Source organism: Heterodontus francisci, chromosome 3 (assembly GCF_036365525.1).
Source record: "Heterodontus francisci isolate sHetFra1 chromosome 3, sHetFra1.hap1, whole genome shotgun sequence".
In the NCBI taxonomy this organism is placed as follows: domain Eukaryota; kingdom Metazoa; phylum Chordata; class Chondrichthyes; order Heterodontiformes; family Heterodontidae; genus Heterodontus; species Heterodontus francisci.
The window spans coordinates 104,018,106-104,038,464 of NC_090373.1; the positions used below are offsets into that span (position 1 = coordinate 104,018,106).

General features: G+C 44.3%; 1 protein-coding gene across 1 annotated transcript in view; it reads right to left on the reverse strand.

Annotated features, from left to right (window-relative positions):
* Positions 1-20,359, reverse strand: part of trmt11 (tRNA methyltransferase 11 homolog) — a 97,795-nt gene that overhangs the window by 35,575 nt on the left and 41,861 nt on the right. Inside the window, exon 12 of the mRNA XM_068025293.1 lies at positions 15,636-15,756. Coding sequence (XP_067881394.1) covers positions 15,636-15,756 — 121 coding nt within the window. The remainder of the gene's footprint in view (positions 1-15,635; positions 15,757-20,359) is intronic.

Here is a 20,359-nt window from a genome sequence, read left to right on the forward strand (position 1 = left end):
GTCTGATAAAGGCATTCAGATAATGTTTGTCTCATATTATAAAAGTTTTTCACTATGCTGTTTTAATGGACATTTTTTTCCATGCGTACTAAAATATGTTTGCAGTCCATCCAAAATTCTACAGTATAGGAATGCCCAACATATATTACTGTTGAAACACATGGGAATTCGTACTAAAAGCTCAAGAACACCGTGTTCTGGAATCATTTGTTACATCTGAAACAGCATTGAAGGGTAATTTATTTTTTTATATAAATAAAGACAGATTTTTAACAACCACTACCCATGAAACTGAGCAAGGCTGCCAATGTTCAGTTTCTATGAAGTGACTGGTATAATTTATACAGGGTTCAGAGTGTCAGCTGATATGGTAGCACAGATAAGACATTAAAAGCAATGAATGAAATCTTGCCAACTTTCCTGTTCAGATCAATTCAGGTGTCTCTGTATTAATAAATCGCTATCATTAAGCACCAGCTTGATTACTTCACCTTAATTGCAAGTATGAACTTGAGGAAAAAATGGCATTCTTCTCAAACTAGCCAATAGGTACTATTTATATTGTCATGCTAGGCCCCCACCTGCCAAGAATGAGGCACATTCATTTTGTCATGAACAATGATTTTAAACTGTTACTGGAGTGAAGAAAGGACTTGTTAAACAGATCAGCCATGGCTGGTAAAGACATTTGCATATTAACAGACAGCGTTTGGAAGGACAAAGCAGCCATTCAACCCACAATGGACTTTTGATTACCAGACATTGAAGGTGGGGGAGGGAGTTCGCATTCCAGGTTGACTGCTAAAATGGCCGAATACACAAACAGACATGGTCAAACCAGCTAGTCACATGACTAACCTGCTGGGCAATCTGAGTTTTTTGAATTTGTACGAATAGTTGGGGCAAAAAAAAGCAGAATGCTCCTAGACTGAGAAGATCTCTCCTGGCTGGCTCACCACAGCCTCTCCTGTCTGCCTGCTCCCATCTCTTTCTCACAAGTCTCTGAATCCACTGAAGACACATGAACCCCGAGAGAGAAAAGTCTCCTACAGCGAACAAGGTTTAAGAAGAATACTGGGCCCCAACGAAAAGCAAGATCTACCTACAAACAAGGACTCTACAGTGAGCTCAAAGAACCTTAACAACACTCTTCAGATATTGCCTCAAACTTTTCCACTTTATTTTTCTTCTGCTCTTTTCTGTCTCTATTTGCATGTGTGTATCGCGTATGCATGCTAGTGTGGGCATGTCATGTATCTGTAGGCATCAACCGAATTAGAGTTTAAGTCTAATAAATTTCAACTTTTCTTCTTTAAACCTAAGAAAGCCTGTCTGTGCTGGTTTCTTTGCCTTATAATTGGAAAGCGGTGAACAAGGATTCACCAAGGGGGAGCTAAAAACACAGTGTGTTTAAAAATTAAACCCTGTTAACAGTAAGACCAGGTGAAGGCTGAGAGGGACCCCTAGACAACCTTCTCACCTGGTCATAAAAATATATTTAACCAAACAGGAACCAAAAATTTCTAAGTCCATTTTTTAGGTGATAATATGTTGGCCTTCATAGCAAGAGGATTTGAGTACAGGAGCAGGGATGTCTTGCTGCAATTATACAGGGCCTTGGTGAAGCCACACCTGGAATATTGTGTGCAGTTTTGGTCTCCTTATCTGAGGAAGGATGTTCTTGCTATAGAGGGAGTGCAGCGAAGGTTTACCAGATTGATCCCTGGGATGGTGGGACTGATGTATGAGGAGAGATTGAGTCGGTTAGGATTATATTCGCTGGAGTTCAGAAGAGTGAGGGGGGATCTCATAGAAACCTATAACATTCTAACAGGACTTGACAAGGCTGGTGCAGGAAGGATGTTCCTGATGGTGGGGGAGTCCAGAACCAGGGGTCATAGTCTAAGAATATGGGGTAAACCTTTCAGGACTGAGATGAGGAGAAATTTCTTCACCCAGAGAGTGGTGAGCCTGTGGAATTCACTACCACAGAGAACGGTTGAGGCCAAAACATTTTGTTTTCAAGAAGGAGTTAGATATAGCTCTTGGGTCTAAAGGGATCAAAGGGTATGGGACGAAAGCTGGAACAGGTTACTGAGTTGGATGATCAGCCATGATCATAACGAATGGCGGAGAAGGCTCGAAGGGCCGAATGGCCTACTGTTGCTCCTATTTTCTATGTTTCTAGAAGAAATTTTTTCTCTGAGGGTCGTGAGTCTTTGGAACTCCTCCTCAAAAGCTGGTGGAAGCAGAGTCTTCGAATATTTTTAAGGCAGAGGTAGATAGATTCCCGATAAGCAAGGGGGTGAAAGGTTATTGGGGGTAGGCAGAAAGGTGGAGTTGAGGTTACAATCAGATCAGTCATGATCTTATTGAATGGCGGAGCAGGTTCGAGGGGCTGAGTGGCCTACTCCTGCTCCCAATTCATATGTTCTGGATTTTATGGTGTCCTTCAACTTCGCCATCATCTTGCAACTGACTCTGTACACCTCTTGCATCCTCATTCCCATGAAAATAGCTCTATCAGTGCATCCTCCAACACTCTACCCTCAAATAGCTTCTGGAATTCACTTGTTACACCTCTCTCCGAACTCAAACAACAGTTCGCTGATGCTCTGTGCCAAGTCATCTTCATCCCACCACGGGACCACTGACTTTAACTCTGGACTCCTTCCTATTGTCTCCTATCTATTTTTCCCATTTACTATCAGGTTTTTAATGTATCCTAATTTTTATTTAACCATAACTTGAGCTTTCCCTGAGGCCATTCGCGTGAGCATTTTGGCTGCCGGTCTGGATCTGAGCCCATCATTCTATTTTCACTTTTTAAATAAGTTTTTCTCTCTTTACCCCTCCTAGACCACTCTAGTCTATCATCATGCCTCCTTTCACTTCTACTCTCCTGTACTTTGACTTCACGATTCCCTACCCCAACCTTTCAGTACTGTTCGACCTTCTTGCTCTCTTGCTGCCATCCCAGGCTTGACTCCCTCTTGGATAACCTACAGCTTGCCTCAGTGCCTCTCTTGGCATCGAGGCACACAGCACTGCCCCATTATGAGTAGCAACCCCAAATGTCCCTATCCCACTCTCTCGTCGACCTTCCCACCCAGTGTGCCAGCTGTATGCTAATCTTGCCAATCTCCTTTCTGTCAACTCACTCTTCCCACTGCTGACCCTGTGGACTCTGCCATGGATCAACTCTCACCACCCCTCTATGCATCTCCCTCCAGAATGTCCATTCACTTGTGAACAAGGCCCTTGCCATCCATGAACCTATTGTGGATGTTTGCATCAACGTCATGGCTGTAATGGAAACCTGGCTGAGGGTTGATGACACCTTTTCCCTTAATGAAGCCTCCCTGCCTGGCTACATCTTCCACCACTTTCCGAATCAAGACTGTCGCAATGGCGGTGTGGTTTGAGCTGACCCTCTACTCCTCTGGCACTTTCTCCGTTGAACATCTCACCTTGGTACATCCCCTCACTTCCCATTCAAAAAAATCATTGTCTACCACCCACCCAAGTAAGATAATGATTCTCTTACAAAGATATCTTCACTATTTTCCTCTCTCAGCCGCTGCACCATCTCAAACTCCATCTCATCTCAACTCATCATATTCTCTCTCCTGAGTACACTGCCCTCTTATCCTCCCTAAATCTCTCCCTGCATGTAAACTCCCCAACCCATATTCATGGCTACCCCCTTGACCTTCCCATCTCACGTGGTTTGGTTAGTCCCATCATATCAAACACAGATAAGGCTAAGGCCATCTCTGATCACCTCCTTTTATCACTTTCCACCCACAACCCCCTTCCATGCCCTAACCTACCAACTTTTGTATCTGTCCCTGGAAAACAAAACTATCCCTAATTCACTTGCAACTGCACTTTCACAATCTCAGCTGTCTAGCCTTTGGCCCTCCATTCGCCACAATTCTTCTACAGTTACTGATTTGTTCAACCACATCTTCACCTCCAACTTTGATGCCCCAGTCCCCAACAAAACCACCAACTTCCTCTTACCCTAGTACAGCCCTCAGCTCCGCTCCATTAAGTCCAAGGGGTGGGCAACTGGTTTAGCCATCCACCGCCAGATCTGGCTGGACCACATAAAACACAGTTAACCACATCATCCTCCTCCAACTCCTTGCCACTGTTGTCCAGTTGGGTGGGACTACTTTCTGTTGGATCCATTCTTATCTAGCCAGAGTGTCAGATGCAATGTCTTCCCTTCCTCCTCCCATACTGTTACCTCTGGTGTACCCCAAAGGTCTATCCTTGGACTCCTTCTATTTCTCGTCTACATGTTGCCCCTCAGCGACATCATCCGAAAGCACAGCATTAGTTTTCACATGTACACGGACGACACCCAGCTCTATCTCATCACCACCCCTTGACTCCTCCACTCTTGATAAATTATCAGGCTGCTTATCTGACATCCAGTATTGGATGAGCAGAAATTTCCCCCAATTAAATACAAGGAAGACGAAAGTCATTATTTTTGGTTCTCACTCCAAACTCTGTTCCCTAGATACCAACTCCATCCCTTTACCTGGCAACTTTCTGAGACAAAACCAGACTGTTTGCACACTTGATCCTGAGATGAGCTTCCAACCACATAATCGCACCATCACTAATACCACCTAGTTCTGCGTCCATAACATCGGCCACCTTTGTGCTGCCTAAGCTCATCTGCTGCTGAAACCATCACTCATACCTTTGTTACCGCTAGACTTGACTATTCCAATGCCCTCCTGGCTGGTCTCAAACATTCTACCCTCCATAAACTTGAGGTCATCCAAAACTCTGCTGCCTGTGTCCTAACTCGCACCAAGTCCCGTTCACCTATCACCCCTGTGCTTGCTAAACTACATTGGTTCCCAGTAAACCAATGTCTCAATTTTAAAATTCTCATCCTTGTTTTCAAATCCCTCCATGGCCTCACCCCTCCCTATCACTCTAATCTCCTCCAGCCCACAACCTTCCGAGATATCAGTGCTCCTCTAATTCTGGCCTCCTGAGCATCCCCAATCGTCATCACTCCACCACTGGTGGCCGTGTTTTCAGTTGCCTTGGCCCTCAGTTCTGGAATACCCTCCCTACCCCTCTCCGCCTAGCCTTCCTCTTTTAAGACATTCCTTAAAACCTACCTCTTCGACCAAGTTTTTGATCATCTGACCTAATATCACCTCATATAGCTCGGTGTCACATTTTGTTTTATAATGTTCCTTGAGAAGCACCTTGGGAGGTTTTATCATGTTAAAGGTGCTATATAAATATAAGGTGGTGTTGTTCCCAAGTCTTGCACAACATGCGAACAGCAATCTCCTTATCACCTGCTTCCAGGAACAGTGTACTGCTGTTTTCCGGAGGAGCATGCCTCGAATGTCAAATTGAACAGCCCTTCTTACACCAACCTAATGCAATTGCATCTCCATTTAGCCACTAATTGAACAGGGGCTCAGGTGCTGTAACCCTCCTTTCACTTGCCCACAGAAGCTGTTTCATGCATTCGTGATGACTTCTCTTTCACTAGATTTCTGCCTAATACTTTTTCTCTCCCTTGGCCACGGCTAACAAGTATCTGAAATTCATTTTAGATGATGGTAATGGCCAAAATAAATATTTGTTCACATATGCAGGCACTTTGCTTTTAATGTGCAGATCTCTTAATTTGGACCCGCTGGTCAGAATTTCCACGTCCCATTGGGCTTACTCTCTACTTTGGCAGCTATGCACATGAGCTGCAGTGGAAATGTCAAGGCAGTTAGCTACACTGACAAGTTTTACAGCATGAAAGCCTCAATTGTGCTGGTTGCAGAATTTTAGCTCTACAAAGTTTTTTACCATTCAGTCTCGACAAGTGTCTCACTCACGCAATACAAACTTATGAACTATGAAATGAACTTATGAAATAAATCCGAAATGGACACTTTTCCTGTAAAACAAAATGGTCACCTTTTCTTTCTTGCCAATATACATGAAACTGCAAAAACCCTGAGCTAATTTTCATGTCGGGACAAGTCTTGGCAAAGTAATTAAAATACAAACAATCTTTCTGGTCATATCTTTGAGAAGTCAAGAAGATGCAAACAGCCCTTTGTATAATAATGGCTGCATCTCTCTAACCAATTGGGTTAACAATATAGTGGCAGACTTTTTGACTCCAAGCTTGAACTACAGAGAATGGGTTTGAAAAGCTCTACTTTATCAAGATAGTATGTGATTGAGCAATACCTGAACTCCATTGTCTGACAATGACTGAACCATCAGAAACTATTTATGAATTCAATGGAAGAGAAACTCTGGTCACATGACAGAAACTAAGTGTCTGATAAGGAGTTTCAATAATGGTATATTCTGGGCAGAGAAAGATTGAGAGAAAAACCTCTATGCCAGCAAAGACAAAGGACCCTGCCTAACACCACTAGCTAAGGCAGAGATTGGAGTTGGTCTTCAACTCATCCAGTTGAGAAGTCGTATCAGGATTTTACTACAGACCTTTGACTGGAATATAACAAGAGAAATCTGTAACAGTGCATCCATTCTCCTAAACCTCCCAAATTTTTCTTCAGTGAACAAGCAAAAGATTACAGGCCTGCACTGTTTCACGTCTTCATCCTGGGGGGAAATGCAAGTGCAACTGAGAACCCTAAAAAATTCATAAAAGACTTAAATGCATGTTCCTTTATAATCTCTATCACATATTGAGTATGTGTGTATCTGGATGAGTGAGAGAGTGGGTGTAGTTGTGTATATTGAGTGTTAATAATAAACATTTATCTTCCTTCTAAAACTTATGAGAAAACCTATCATTTGTCTGTTCTTCACACTCAGGAGTTAAGACTTTTTTTTTGAAGAGGTGGAAAAGGGGAGCCATCCCTACAATTTCTAACCTGTCCATAACACAAGTGCAATTTTTACAATGGGTCCCATTGGCTCCCCCACTGCTATCAGGCTGCTGCCTTGCTATCCTGCAAAGCTGCATTAATTCCTCAACTCGACTAAAATGTGTACAATTGATAACACACACATAGCTCAGCATAGTGGGGAAAGTCTTTGCTCGAGTCGCTCTAAACAGGCTCCAGAAGCTGGCCGAGCGCGTCTACCCTGAGGCACAGTGTGGCTTTCGTGCAGAGAGATCGACCGTTGACATGCTGTTCTCCCTTCGTCAGATACAGGAGAAATGCCGCGAACAACAGATGCCCCTCTACATTGCTTTCATTGATCTCACCAAAGCCTTTGACCTCGTCAGCAGACGTGGTCTCTTCAGACTACTAGAAAAGATTGGATGCCCACCAAAGCTACTAAGTATCACCTCATTCAATGACAATATGAAAGGCACAATTCAACATGGTGGCTCCTCATCAGACCCCTTTCCTATCCTGAGTGGCGTGAAACAGGGCTGTGTTCTCACACCCACACTTTTTGGGATTTTCTTCTCCCTGCTGCTTTCACATGCGTTCAAATCCTCTGAAGAAGGAATTTTCCTCCACACAAGATCAGGGGGCAGGTTGTTCAACCTTGCCCTTCTAAGAGCAAAGTCCAAAGTACGGAAAGTCCTCATCAGGGAACTCCTCTTTGCTGACGATGCTGCTTTAACATCTCACACTGAAGAGTGCCTGCAGAGTCTCATCGACAGGTTTGCGGCTGCCTGCAATTAATTTGGCCTAACCATCAGCCTCAAGAAAACGAACATCATGGGGCAGGACGTCAGAAATACTCCATCCATCAATATTGGCAACCACGCTCTGGAAGTGGTTCAAGAGTTCACCTACCTAAGCTCAACTATCACCAGTAACCTGTCTCTAGATGCAGAAATCAACAAGCGCATAGGAAAGGCTTCCACTGCTATGTCCAGACTGGCCAAGAGAGTGTGGGAAAATGGCGCACTGACAAGGAACACAAAAGTCCGAGTGTATCAAGCCTGTGTCCTCAGTACCTTGCTCTATGGCAGCGAGGCCTGGACAACGTATGTCAGCCAAGAGCGACGTCTCAATTCATTCCATCTTCGCTGCTTCCGGAGAATACTTGGCATCAGGTGGCAGGACCGTATCTCCAACACAGAAGTCCTCGAGGCGGCCAACATCCCCAGCTTATACACACTACTGAGTCAGCGGCGCTTGAGATGGCTTGGCCATGTGAGCCGCATGGAAGATGGCAGGATCCCCAAAGACACATTGTACAGCGAGCTCGCCACTGGTATCAGACCCATCGGCCGTCCATGTCTCCGCTTTAAAGATGTCTGCAAATGCGACATGAAATCCTGTGACATTGATCACAAGTCGTGGGAGTCAGTTGCCAGCGTTCGCCAGAGCTGGCGGACAGCCATAAAGGCGGGGCTAAAGTGTGGCGAGTCAAAGAGACTTAGCAGTTGGCAGGAAAAAAGACAGAGGCGCAAGGGAAGAGCCAACTGTGTAACAGCCCCGACAATCAAATTTCTCTGCAGCACCTGTGGAAGAGCCTGTCACTCTAGAATTGGCCTTTATAGCCACTCCAGGCGCTGCTCCACACACCACTGACCTCCTCCAGGCGCTTATCCATTGTCTCTCGAGATAAGGAGGCCAAAGAAAGAAGAAGCATTGTGAGCTCCAGCTGTTAATCTCCTCAACTTTCCAACAGCACCACTTACTGAAAGTCCAAATTGTCTGTAACCAGATGCCCTTGCGTCTTTCCTAAAGTGCGGCGCCCAGAACTGGATGCAATATTCCAGCTGAGGCTGAACTAGTGACTTATACAAGTTCAACAGAACTTCCTTACTCTTGTACTCTGTGCCCCTATTAATAAAGCCCAGCATACTGTGATGGAACTCACATCTGCCAAATGGAAACATATTAATTTTGTCATATGGGACACTACTTGAACCTTTGTTACTGGACATTGCACATAACTTGTTTAAAAAAAGAGCTGAACAGCTGAAAACATGGTTGCATATTTGCATTCTGAGAGATAGCTGAATAGAGAGACAATGGGAGTGCTCACTAATTCAATTAACAAGATTGGTGGAGGCAATAGTGATAATTAACCTTCTTTGTCAGTGTAAGAGCCAGAACTCCAATCGCCATCGAGTATGTCTGGAAAGCTTTGAAATCAACAACCCTCCCAGAAGCTGCTATTTCACACAAAGAGGGTCACATGACCTGCCTGCCAGCCAGGCTGGGGTCTTTTTGAATTGTGCCACACAGAAAGACAGATTGCAATTTGCACAGAAAGGAGAAGGAAGGTCTCCCTCTCTCTGTCTCTCTTTCCAGCAAAGTCCCAGGAAAACCAAGGTGGCGGTTCCTACACTTCAAGACTACAGACAAAGCATATCTTTGGCCTTCTGCTACCAGAGAAACAAGCTTGAAATTGTGCACCGGGCCGCAGCAAGAACCCAAGATCTTAACTTCAAATGAAGACATTGTCACCCAGTAACTGAATTCCATTTATTACAAACTCGACTTCAACGTCCCCCCGCTCCGCCAATTCTTTCTCCCCCTCTATATCTATTTGAAGGAAATTAGTATGAGTAAGAAGGTTGTATTGGAGAAATTAATGGGGCTGAAGGTCGATAAGTCCCCAGGACCTGATATTCTACATCCCAGAGTGTTGAAAGAGGTAGCTATGGAGATAGTGGATGCACTGGTGATCACTTCCAAAATTCTATAGATTCTGAAACAGTTCCTGCAGATTCGAAGGTAGCAAATGTCACCCCACAATTTAAAGGGGAGAGAGAGAGAAAACAGGAAACTATAGACTGGTTAGCCTTACATCAGCAGTAGAGAAAATGTTAGAATCTATTCTAAAGGATGTAATAAATGGACACTTGGATAATAATGATCTGATTGGGAAATCATGTCTGACAAATCTGTTGGAGTTTTTTGAGGATGTTACTAACAGAATTGATGAAGGGGAGTTGGTGGACGTGGTATACTCGGATTTTCAGAAGGTTTTTGATAAAGTTCCCCACAGGAGGTTGGTTAGCAAAATTAAAGTACATGAGACAGGAAGTAATATAGTGGTATGGATTAAGGATTGGTTAACAGGCAGAAAACAGAGAATGCGAATAAACGGGTCATTCTCGCAATGGCAGGCTGTGACTAGAAGGGTACCACAAGGATCAATACTTGGGCTCCAGCTGTTCACAATATATATCCATGATTTGGATGTGGGGACCAAATATAATATTTCCAAGTTCGCTGATGACACAAAACTAGGTGGGAATGTGTGTTGTGAGGAAGATGCAAAGCGGCTTCAAGGGGATTTTGGACAGACCTACTGAGTGGGTAAGAACGTGGCAGATAGAATATAATGAGGAAAAATGTGACGTTATCCATTTTGGCAGGAGGGACAGATGTGCAGAGTATTTCTTCAATGGTAAGAGATTAGAAAGTGTAGATGTACAAAGGGACCTGGGTGTCCTTGCCAACAAGTCACTGAAAGCTAAGATGCAAGTGCTGCAAGCAATTAAAAAGGCTAATGGTATGTTAGCCTTTATCACGAGGATTTGAGTACAGGAGTAGCGAAGTTTGCTTCAACTGTACAGAACCTTGGTTAGACTGCACCTGGAGTCCTGTGTGCAGTTTTGGTCCCCTTACCTTAGGAAGGATACTACTGCCAAAGAGGGAGAGCAGCAAAGGTTCACCAGACTTGTTTGCGGGATGGCGGGACTGTCCTATGAAGAGCGATTGGGGAAACTGGGCCTGTATTTTCTAGAATTTCGAAGAATGAGAGGTGATCTCATTGAAGCCTACAAAATACTTAAAGGATAGACAGGGTAGATGCAGGTAAGATGTTTCCCCTGCTTGGGGAGTCTAGAACCAGGGGACGCAATTTCAAAATAAGGGGAAGCCACTTAGGACAGCGATGAGGAGAAATTTCTTTACACAGAGGGTTGTGAATCTTTGGAATTCTCTACCCCAGAGGGCTGTGGAAGCTCAGTCATTCAGCATGTTTAAAGTAGAGATTGACAGATTTCTAAATACCAATGACATAAAGGAATATGGGGATAGTGTGGGAAAAAGGCATTGAAATGGATGATCAGCCATGATCGTTTTGAATGGTGGAGCAGGCTCGATGGGCTGAATGGCCTACATCTGCTCCTATGTTCCCATTTGTATGTGCGTCTATCTCGTATGCATGCTAGCGTGGTTGCGTCGCGTATTTTAGAAATTTTAACTGGGTTAGAGTAATAAGGCTGATAAACTTACATCTTCCTTGTTTCCTAAACCTAAGAAAACCTGTCTGATTGGTTCATTTGCAATTACAATTAGAGTGCAGTGGGCAAAGGACTCAATGAGGAGGTAAGTTAAAATCACTGTGTTTTTAAAGATAAACCCTGTTATGGCCAAACCAGGAAAGGGGCAAGAGAGGAGCCCGAGACCCCTTCCTCACCTGGCCATAACAATACTGTATGCTTTATTAACTGCTCTCTCAAACTGTCCTGCCACCTTCACTGAGTTATACACATATACATCTAGGTCCCTCTGCTCCTACACCCCCTTTAGAATTGTACTCTTTATTTTATATTGTCTCTCCATGTTCTTCCTAACAAAATGAATCACTTCACATTTCTCTGCATTGAACTTCATTTGCCACCTGTCTGCTCATTCCACCAACTTATCTATGTCCTTTTGCAGCTCTGCACCATCGTCCTCACAGTTCACAATGTTTCCAAGTTTCATATCATCTGCAAACTTTGAAATTATGTCCTGTTCTAGGTCATTGATATATATATCAGGAAAAGCAAGGGTCCCAGCACTGACTCCTGGGGAACTCTACTACAAACCTTCCTACAGCCCGAAAAACATCCATTAACCACTACTCTTTGATTCCTGTCACTCTGACAATTTTGTATCCATGTTGCTACTGTCTCTTTTATTCCGTGAGCTATATCTTTCTCACTGGTCTGTTGTGTGGCGCTGCATCAAACGCCTTTTGAAAGAGGATAGAGGATCTGCGCAGGCTTGGAGGGCCGAAGGGCCTGTTCCTGTGCTGTAATTTTCTTTGTTCTTTGTTCTACACCACATCAACAGCATTGCCCTCATCAACCCTCTCTGTTACCTTCTCAAAAAACTCCAGCAAGTTAGTTAAACATGGTTTTCCCTTAAGAAATCCATGCTGGCGTTCCTGAATTAACCCACATTTGTCCATGTGACTATTAATTTTGTCCCAAATTACTTTTCTAGAAGTTTCCCCAGCACCGAAGTTAATCTGACTGGCCTGTGGTTGTTGGGCTTATCGTTACACACTTTTTCAAACAAGGGTGTAATGTTTGCATTTCTCTGGTCCTCTGGCACCACCCGAGTCTAAGGAAGACTGAAAAATTATGACCAATGTCTCCACGATTTCCACCCTCACTTTCCTCAGCATCCGTGGATACATCTCATCTGGTCCTGGTGCTTTATCCACTTTGAGTACAGACAACCTATCTAATGCATCCTCTTTATCAATTTTAAACCCTTCTAGTGTCTGAATTACCTCCTCTTTCACCATTGTCTGGGTTGCATCTTCTTCCTTGGTGAAGACAGATGCAAAGTATTCATTTAATACCTCAGCTATGCCCTCTGCCTTCATGTGTAAATCCCCTTTATGGTCCCTAAACAGTCCCACCTCTCCTTTAACCACACTTTTACGATTTATATATCTATAGAAAACTTTGGGATTACCTTTAATGTTAGTTGCCAGTCTCTTGTCATGCTCTCTCTTTGCTCCTCGTATTTGCTTTCTCACTTCCCTTTTGGACTTTCTATATTCAGCCTGGTTCTCAATAGTATTTTCTACCTGGCATCTGTTATTACCACACTTATTCTTCTTTATCTTAATCTCTACTTCTTTTATCATCCAGGAGGCTCTGGATTTGTTTGCCCTACCTTTCCCCTTCAAAAGAACATACCTTGACTGTGCCCGAACTATCTCTTCTTTGAAGGTAGCCTATTGCTCAGCTGCTGTTTTTCCTGCCAACTTTTGACTCCAATTTATTCACCCCAGCTCCATTCTTACCCCATTGAACTTTGCTTTCCCCCATTTAATTGTTTTTACTCTGGATTGTTCTTTGTCCTTTTCCATAGTCAGCCTAAACCTTATGATACAATGGTCACTGTGCCCTAAATGCTTTCCTACTGATACTTGATCCATTTGACCCAGATCATTCCCAAGAACCAGGTCTAGTAGTGCCTCCTTTCTCATTTGACTAGCAACATACTGCTGTAGAAAATTTTTCTGAACACACTCTAGGAACTCCTGCCCCTCACTGTCCTTTACACTACTACTATGCCAGTCTAAGTCTGGATAATTAAAGTCCCCCATTATAACTACCCTATAATCTTTGCACCTCTCTGTAATTTCCTTGTAAATTTGTTCCTCCATATCCTTCCCACTAGCTGGTGGCCTATAGATAACACCGAGCAATGTAACTGCACCTTTTCTGTTCCTTAGCTCTAGCCAAATTGATTCTGTCCTCGACCCCTCTGGGACATCCTTTTTCTCCAGCACTGCAATGTTCTCCTTAAACAATACCGCCACCCCTCCCCCTTTTTTCCCTGAATGTGAAAGCCTTAATCATCTAATTAAATAAATCAACACAAAGTAAGTAATTTCACCCTTTCCTACATGAATCTAATCTCTTGTGAATAACTGAGCCTAAGCACATATTTTCCTTTAATACAATTAACTCAGAAGTGACCATAAGACAACCCACTCCTTCCTCACTGTGGGCTTCCCCCGGATATAAAAATGCAATTTTTCCTATTCCAGTGCTTCTCCTAAGTAATTGTGACAGACTTGTTGATTCACTTTCTTACAAGGGAACAGGGGAAGGCCATTACAGGAAGAACTGTGTGTGTGTGTGTGTGGATGAAGGGGGGGGGGTGCGGTGTGGTGGGGGGGGTGGTGGTGGTGGTGGAGAAATCACCTGTGGCCATCTGGTCGCACATCTTCCATGACCTCTACTCTAGTGGGCACCCAAGGTGCACCCATACCTGGGTGAGTACCTGCCAAAATATTTAAATGAGATGGCATCCCTTGACCTTCATACTCCAGCAGTTTAAAGGACAATCCATATAGCCACTATGTTGGAGAAAAATATTTCTCTATTCTCAAATCTTCCTGATTTCCAGCAAAGTCAGGAGCAGAGTTTAGTGGAGCCCACTCCATCACACTTACGTTGGTGCAGTGGGCCCAAGGAATTTTGGATCCATTGCTTTCTTACTGCCTTGTATGGGCTTAGCCTGCCTGCACAGGCCAGTACTGTAGTCATCAGTAGCCTCCAAAGACCTTCCTCAACTGTGGACGAAGGTTCAACAACCAAAAATGAAGTTGAGAAATGTCTTGTTTCTCTCATGCTATCATAAATCTGTCCCATAATATAAAATAGCTGGATTTCACAGAACAAGCAACATAGCATAAAACAGAAGCAACTTCACTGAAGGTGGTCTGCAACATACAGCAGTACAACACAATCTACAATGTAAAACAAACTATCAGAGTAACAGAGACAGGACAAAACAACAGGAATTTCTCATTATATTGTAATCGAGCAGAATATGGCACACTAAAATGCAGTTGAAATCTTCAGTCGTAATAGTTAAAAACAACACTGACAATGACTGTAGGGAAGATTGGTTTTACAAAGATGTCTAACATGATTCATGCTGTACATTTATTAAAACAGCGTCTGCAGGATACAATTACATCTTTAATAAAGAAATCTTAATTTTGAATTGCAAAGCAGAAAAGAAGCCTCAGGCAACCTGCTTCATTGAGCTGACACGAGTGTCTCATAAAAACACAACTCCAATTACATTTGACTGAGACTTCATCCAAGTGGCTGAAACACCCACTTTTTGTGAGTGGAATGGAGATCTGTTAGACCTCTTACTGCACTACTCACTAACTGTAGTCTGAACAAGCAGAAGCATTAGCACTATCCATCGGCTACAATGACATAGGGCTGGAAGGCAAGTCTGGGAAGCAGAGAGAGGGGAAGTGAGTAACAAAGTAAAAATTCAATTACTTTGTAGATAATAGCACAATCTTCAGCTATACCTATTCAGTGCAAAAGATTGTTAGGAACTACAGACATGCAGCTAACTTCAGTTGTATCTACAATAGAAAATAAGAACTCACTGGGCTGAATTTTCCCGGCCTGTAGAGGCTGGTTTGGAGATGGGGGTGGGGGTGGACAGACCAGGAAAGTACCCAGAAACCCCATCGGGACGGCTCCCCAATGCTGTTCCGCCTTCTGGGCGACTTTCCCAGTGGCAGGTTGCCACAGGAATCAACAGCCTTTTCCATTGAAGCAGGCAGGCAGGCAATGAAGTCAATTAAGACCCCAATCAAGGGCCATTTTGCTTTTGTCTTCTTGAGGTATACTGATTTTATTCTTAAGGCTCCAGACAGCACTCAACATGCAAAGCAAATAATATGTATGCATCAACATGACCATTTTTCTCAACACAAAGCATAAAATGTAAATATAATCATAATTGTACAACTCTGTGCATATACCTGATGAATACAGATAAGGAAGCCCATTTAGCACAACCTCAGGCTCTTCCTTCACCATTAAAAAATGCAGCCCTCCAGATGGTAACTCCCCAACCCCTTTCCTAGTAAAGACAGGTGACAAACAAACAGAAGTACTGCTTTCATACCTCAAATTCTTTCACCTTTTCCATTGTAATTAACTGTCGTGACGTATGGGTTGTAAGAGACTGTTCACAGTTACTAAGAAGTTTCAGGCAGGGATGCTGGGGGATAACATCTTCAGAGTATCTGAGAGAAGGAAAAGGAGAAAAGTAAGTGAAACAGTTGGAGAAGGAATAGCTGCTTCCTAAACAGAATTGTTTGAAGGCTCTGGTCAGAAATCATCCCAATGACCCATGCCCTAATTTTAAGTCATTTGTATTTGGAATATTAGCTGGAAAACAACTCAAACGTAAGACAGATCAAATGCAGGACCATTCCAATGGCATAAAGCATGGAATAATTTCCACAAGGAGGCCACAACTTTAGGCTGCCCTTTTTTCTACAAAGGTCCAGCTTTTCTCATTATGCCACTAATGTCGTGAAAGTACAACACAAGAATCAAGAACAAAGAACAGTACAGCACAGGAACAGGCCATTCGGCCCTCCAAGCCTGCGCCGATCTTGATGCCTGCCTAGACTAACACCTTCTGCACTTCCGGGGCCCATATACCTCTATTTCCTTCCTATTCATGTATTTGTCAAGATGTCTCTTAAATGTCGCTATCGTATCTGCTTCCACCACCTCCCCTGGCAGCAAGTTCCAGGCACTCACCACCCTCTGTGTAAAAAACTTGCCTCGCACATCCCCTCTAAACTTTGCCCCTCGCACCTTAAACCTATGTCCCCTAGTAATTGACTCTTCCACCCTGGGAAAAAGCTTCTGACGACCCACTCTGTCCATGCCGTTCATAACTTTGTAAACCTCTATCATGTCGCCCCTCCACCTCCGTCGTTCCAGTGAAAACAATCCGAGTTTTTCCAACCTCTCCTCATAGCTAATGCCCTCCAGACCAGACAACATCCTGGTAAACCTCCTCTGTACCCTCTCCAAAGCCTCCACGTCCTTCTGGTAGTGTGGCGACCAGAATTGCACACAATATTCTAAGTGTGGCCTAACTAAGGTTCTGTACAGCTGCAACATGACTTGCCAATTTTTATACTCTATGCCCCGACCAATGAAGGCAAGCATGCCGAATGCCTTCTTGACTACCTTATCCACCTGCGTTGCCACTTTCAGTGACCTGTGGACCTGTACGCCCAGATCTATCTGCCTGTCAATACTCCTAAGGGTTCTGCCATTTACTGTATATCTCCCACCTGCATTAGACCTTCCAAAATGCATTACCTCACATTTGTCCGGATTAAACTCCATCTGCCATTTCTCCGCCCAAGTCTCCAACTGATCTATATCCTGCTGTATCCTCTGACAATCCTCATCACTATCCGCAACTGCACCAACCTTTGTGTCGTCCGCAAAGTTACTAATCAGACCAGCTACATTTTCCTCCAAATCATTTATATATATTACAAACAGCAAAGGTCCCAGCACTGATCCCTGCGGAACACCACTAGTCACATCCCTCCATTCAGAAAAACACCCATCCACTGTTACCCTCTGTCTTCTGTGACTGAGCCAGTTCTGTATCCATCTTGCCAGCTCACCTCTGATCCCGTGTGACTTCACCTTTTACACCAGTCTGCCATGCGGGACCTTGTCAAAGGCTTTACTAAAGTCCATATAGACAACATCCACTGCCCTTCCCTCATCAATCACCTTCGTCACTTCCTCAAAAAACTCAATCAAATTAGTAAGACACGACCTCCCCTTCACAAAACCATGCTGTCTCTCGCTAATAAGTTCGTTTGTTTCCAAATGGGAGTAAATCCTGTCCCGAAGAATCCTCTCTAATAGTTTCCCTACCACTGACGTAAGGCTCACCGGCCTATAATTTCCTGGATTATCCTTGCTACCCTTCTTAAACAAAGGAACAACATTGGCTATTCTCCAATCCTCTGGGACCTCACCTGTAGCCAATGAGGATGCAAAGATTTCTGTCAAGGCCCCAGCAATTTCTTCCCTTGCCTCCCTCAGTATTCTAGGGTAGATCCCATCAGGCCCTGGGGACTTATCTACCTTAATGCTTTGCAAGACACCCAACATCTCCTCCTTTTTGATAATGAGATGACTGAGACTATCTGCACTCCCTTCCCTAGGCTCATCATCCACCAAGTCCTTCTCTTTGGTGAATACTGATGCAAAGTACTCATTTAGCACCTCACCCATTTCCTCTGACTCCACACATAGATTCCCATCTCTGTCCTTGAGTGGGCCAACCCTTTCCCTGGTTACCCTCTTGCTCTTTATATATGTATAAAAAGCCTTGGGATTTTCCTTAATCCTGTTTGCCAATGACTTTTCATGACCCCTTTTAGCCCTCCTAACTCCTTGCTTAAGTTCCTTCCTACTGTCTTTATATTCCTCAAGTGCTTCATCTGTTCCTGGCCTTCCAGCCCTTACAAATGCTTCCTTTTTCTTTTTGACTAGGCTCACAATATCCCGTGTTATCCAAGCTTCCCGAAACTTGCCAAACTTGTCTTTCTTCCTCACAGGAACATGCTGGCCCTGGATTCTAATCAGCTGACATTTGAAAGACTCCCACATGACAGATGTTGATTTATCCTCAAACAGCCGCCCCCAATCTAAATTCTTCAGTTCCTGCCTAATATTGTTAGAATTAGCCTTCCCCCAATTTAGCACCTTCACCCGAGGACTACTCTTATCCTTATCCACAAGTACCTTAAAACTTATGGAATTATGGTCACTGCTCCCGAAATGCTCCCCCACTGAAACTTTGACCACCTGGCCGGGCTCATTCCCCAATACCAGGTCCAGACTGGCCCCATCCCTAGTTGGACTATCTATATACTGTTTCAAGAAGCCCTCCTAGATGCTCCTCACAAATTCTGCCCCATCCAAGCCCCTAGCACTAAGTGACACCCAGTCAATATTGGGGAAGTTAAAATCACCCACCACTACAACCCTGTTACCTTTACATCTTTCCAAAATCTGTCTACATATCTGCTCCTCTACCTTCCGCTGGCTGTTGGGAGGCCTGTAGTAAACCCCCAACATCGTGACTGCACCCTTCCTATTCCTGAGCTCCACCCACATTGCCTCGCTGCATGACCTCTCTGAGGTGTCCTCCCGCAGTACAGCTGTGATATTCTCCTTAACAAGTAATGCAATTCCACCACCCCTTTTACATCCCCCTCTATCCCACCTGAAGCTTCTAAAGCCTGGAACATTTAGCTGCCAATCCTGCCCTTCCCTCAACCAAGTCTCTGTAACAGCAACATCATATTTCCAAGTACTAATCCAAGCTCTAAGTTCATCTGCCTTACCTGTTATACTTCTCGCATTGAAACAAACGCACTTCAGACCACCAGTCCCGTTGTGCTCAGCAATATCTCCCTGCCTGCTCTTCCTCTTAGTCCTACTGGCCTTATTTACTATGTCCTCCTCATTTACTTCACTAACTGTCCTACTGCTCTGGTTCTCACCCCCCTGCCACACGAGTTTAAACCCTCCCGAGTGACGCTAGCAAACCTTGCAGCCAGGATATTAGTGCCCTTCCAGTTTAGATGCAACCCGTCCTTCTTGTACAGGTCCCATCTGTCCCTGAAGAGAGCCCAATGGTCCAGATATCTGAAACCCTCCCTTCTACACCAGCTGCTCAGCCACGTGTTCAGCTGCACTATCTTCCTATTTCTAGCCTCATTGGCACGTGGCACAGGGAGTAATCCAGAGATTACAACCCTGGAGGTCCTGCTTTTTTAACTTACTACCTAACTCCCTAAACTCCCCCTGCAGGACCTCGTCACTCTTCCTGCCTATGTCGTTGGTACCGATGTGTACCACAACCTCTGGCAGTTCACCCTCCCCCTTCAGAGACATCCTTTACCCTGGCACCAGGGAGGCAACATACCTTCCTGGAGTCTCTTTCACGTCCACAGAAGCGCCTGTGTCCCTGACTATAGAGTCCCCTATAACTATTGCTCTTCTGCGCTTTGTCCCTCCCTGCTGAACAACAGTGCCAGCCGTGGTGCCACTGCTCTGGCTGCTGCTGTTTTCCCCTGATAAGCCATCCCCCTCAACAGTATCCAAAACGGTCTACTTGTTAGAGAGAGGGATAGCCACAGGGGATTCCTGCACTGACTGCCTGCCCCTTCTAGCGGTCACCCATCTATCTGCCTGCACCTTGGGTGTAACCACTTCTCTAAAATTCCTGTCTATGACACTTTCCGCCACCTGCATGCTCCTAAGTGCATCCAGCTGCCGCTCCAACCGATCCATGCGGTCTGTGAAGAGCTGCAACTGGGTACACTTCCTGCAGATGTAGTCGCCCGGAAAGCTGGAAGCGTCACGGACTTCCCACATCTCACAGGTGAAGCACTTCACCCCTCTAACTGACATTTCTATCACTAATTAGTTAATTGATATAAAATAAATAAATACTTATTAAATCCTTACTAAATTATGATACACTCCATCTTATTTCGCATGTTTCTGCTAGTCAATTGAAATTCACATATGCTGTTATACAACCATTTGTAGGTTAGACTGCATGTTCAGACGTGGTATGGTTATATGGAGGGGAAAAAGATTTTAAAATTCTGCATGTGTTCCTTTATTTTATTCATCTATGGGATGTGAGCGTCACTGGCAAGGCCAACATTTATTGCCCATCCCTAATTGCCCTTAAGAAGGTGGTGGTAAGCTGCCTTCGTGAACTGCTGCAGTCCATGTGGTGTCAGTTCACCAGTTAGGAAGGGAGTTCCAAGTACTTGA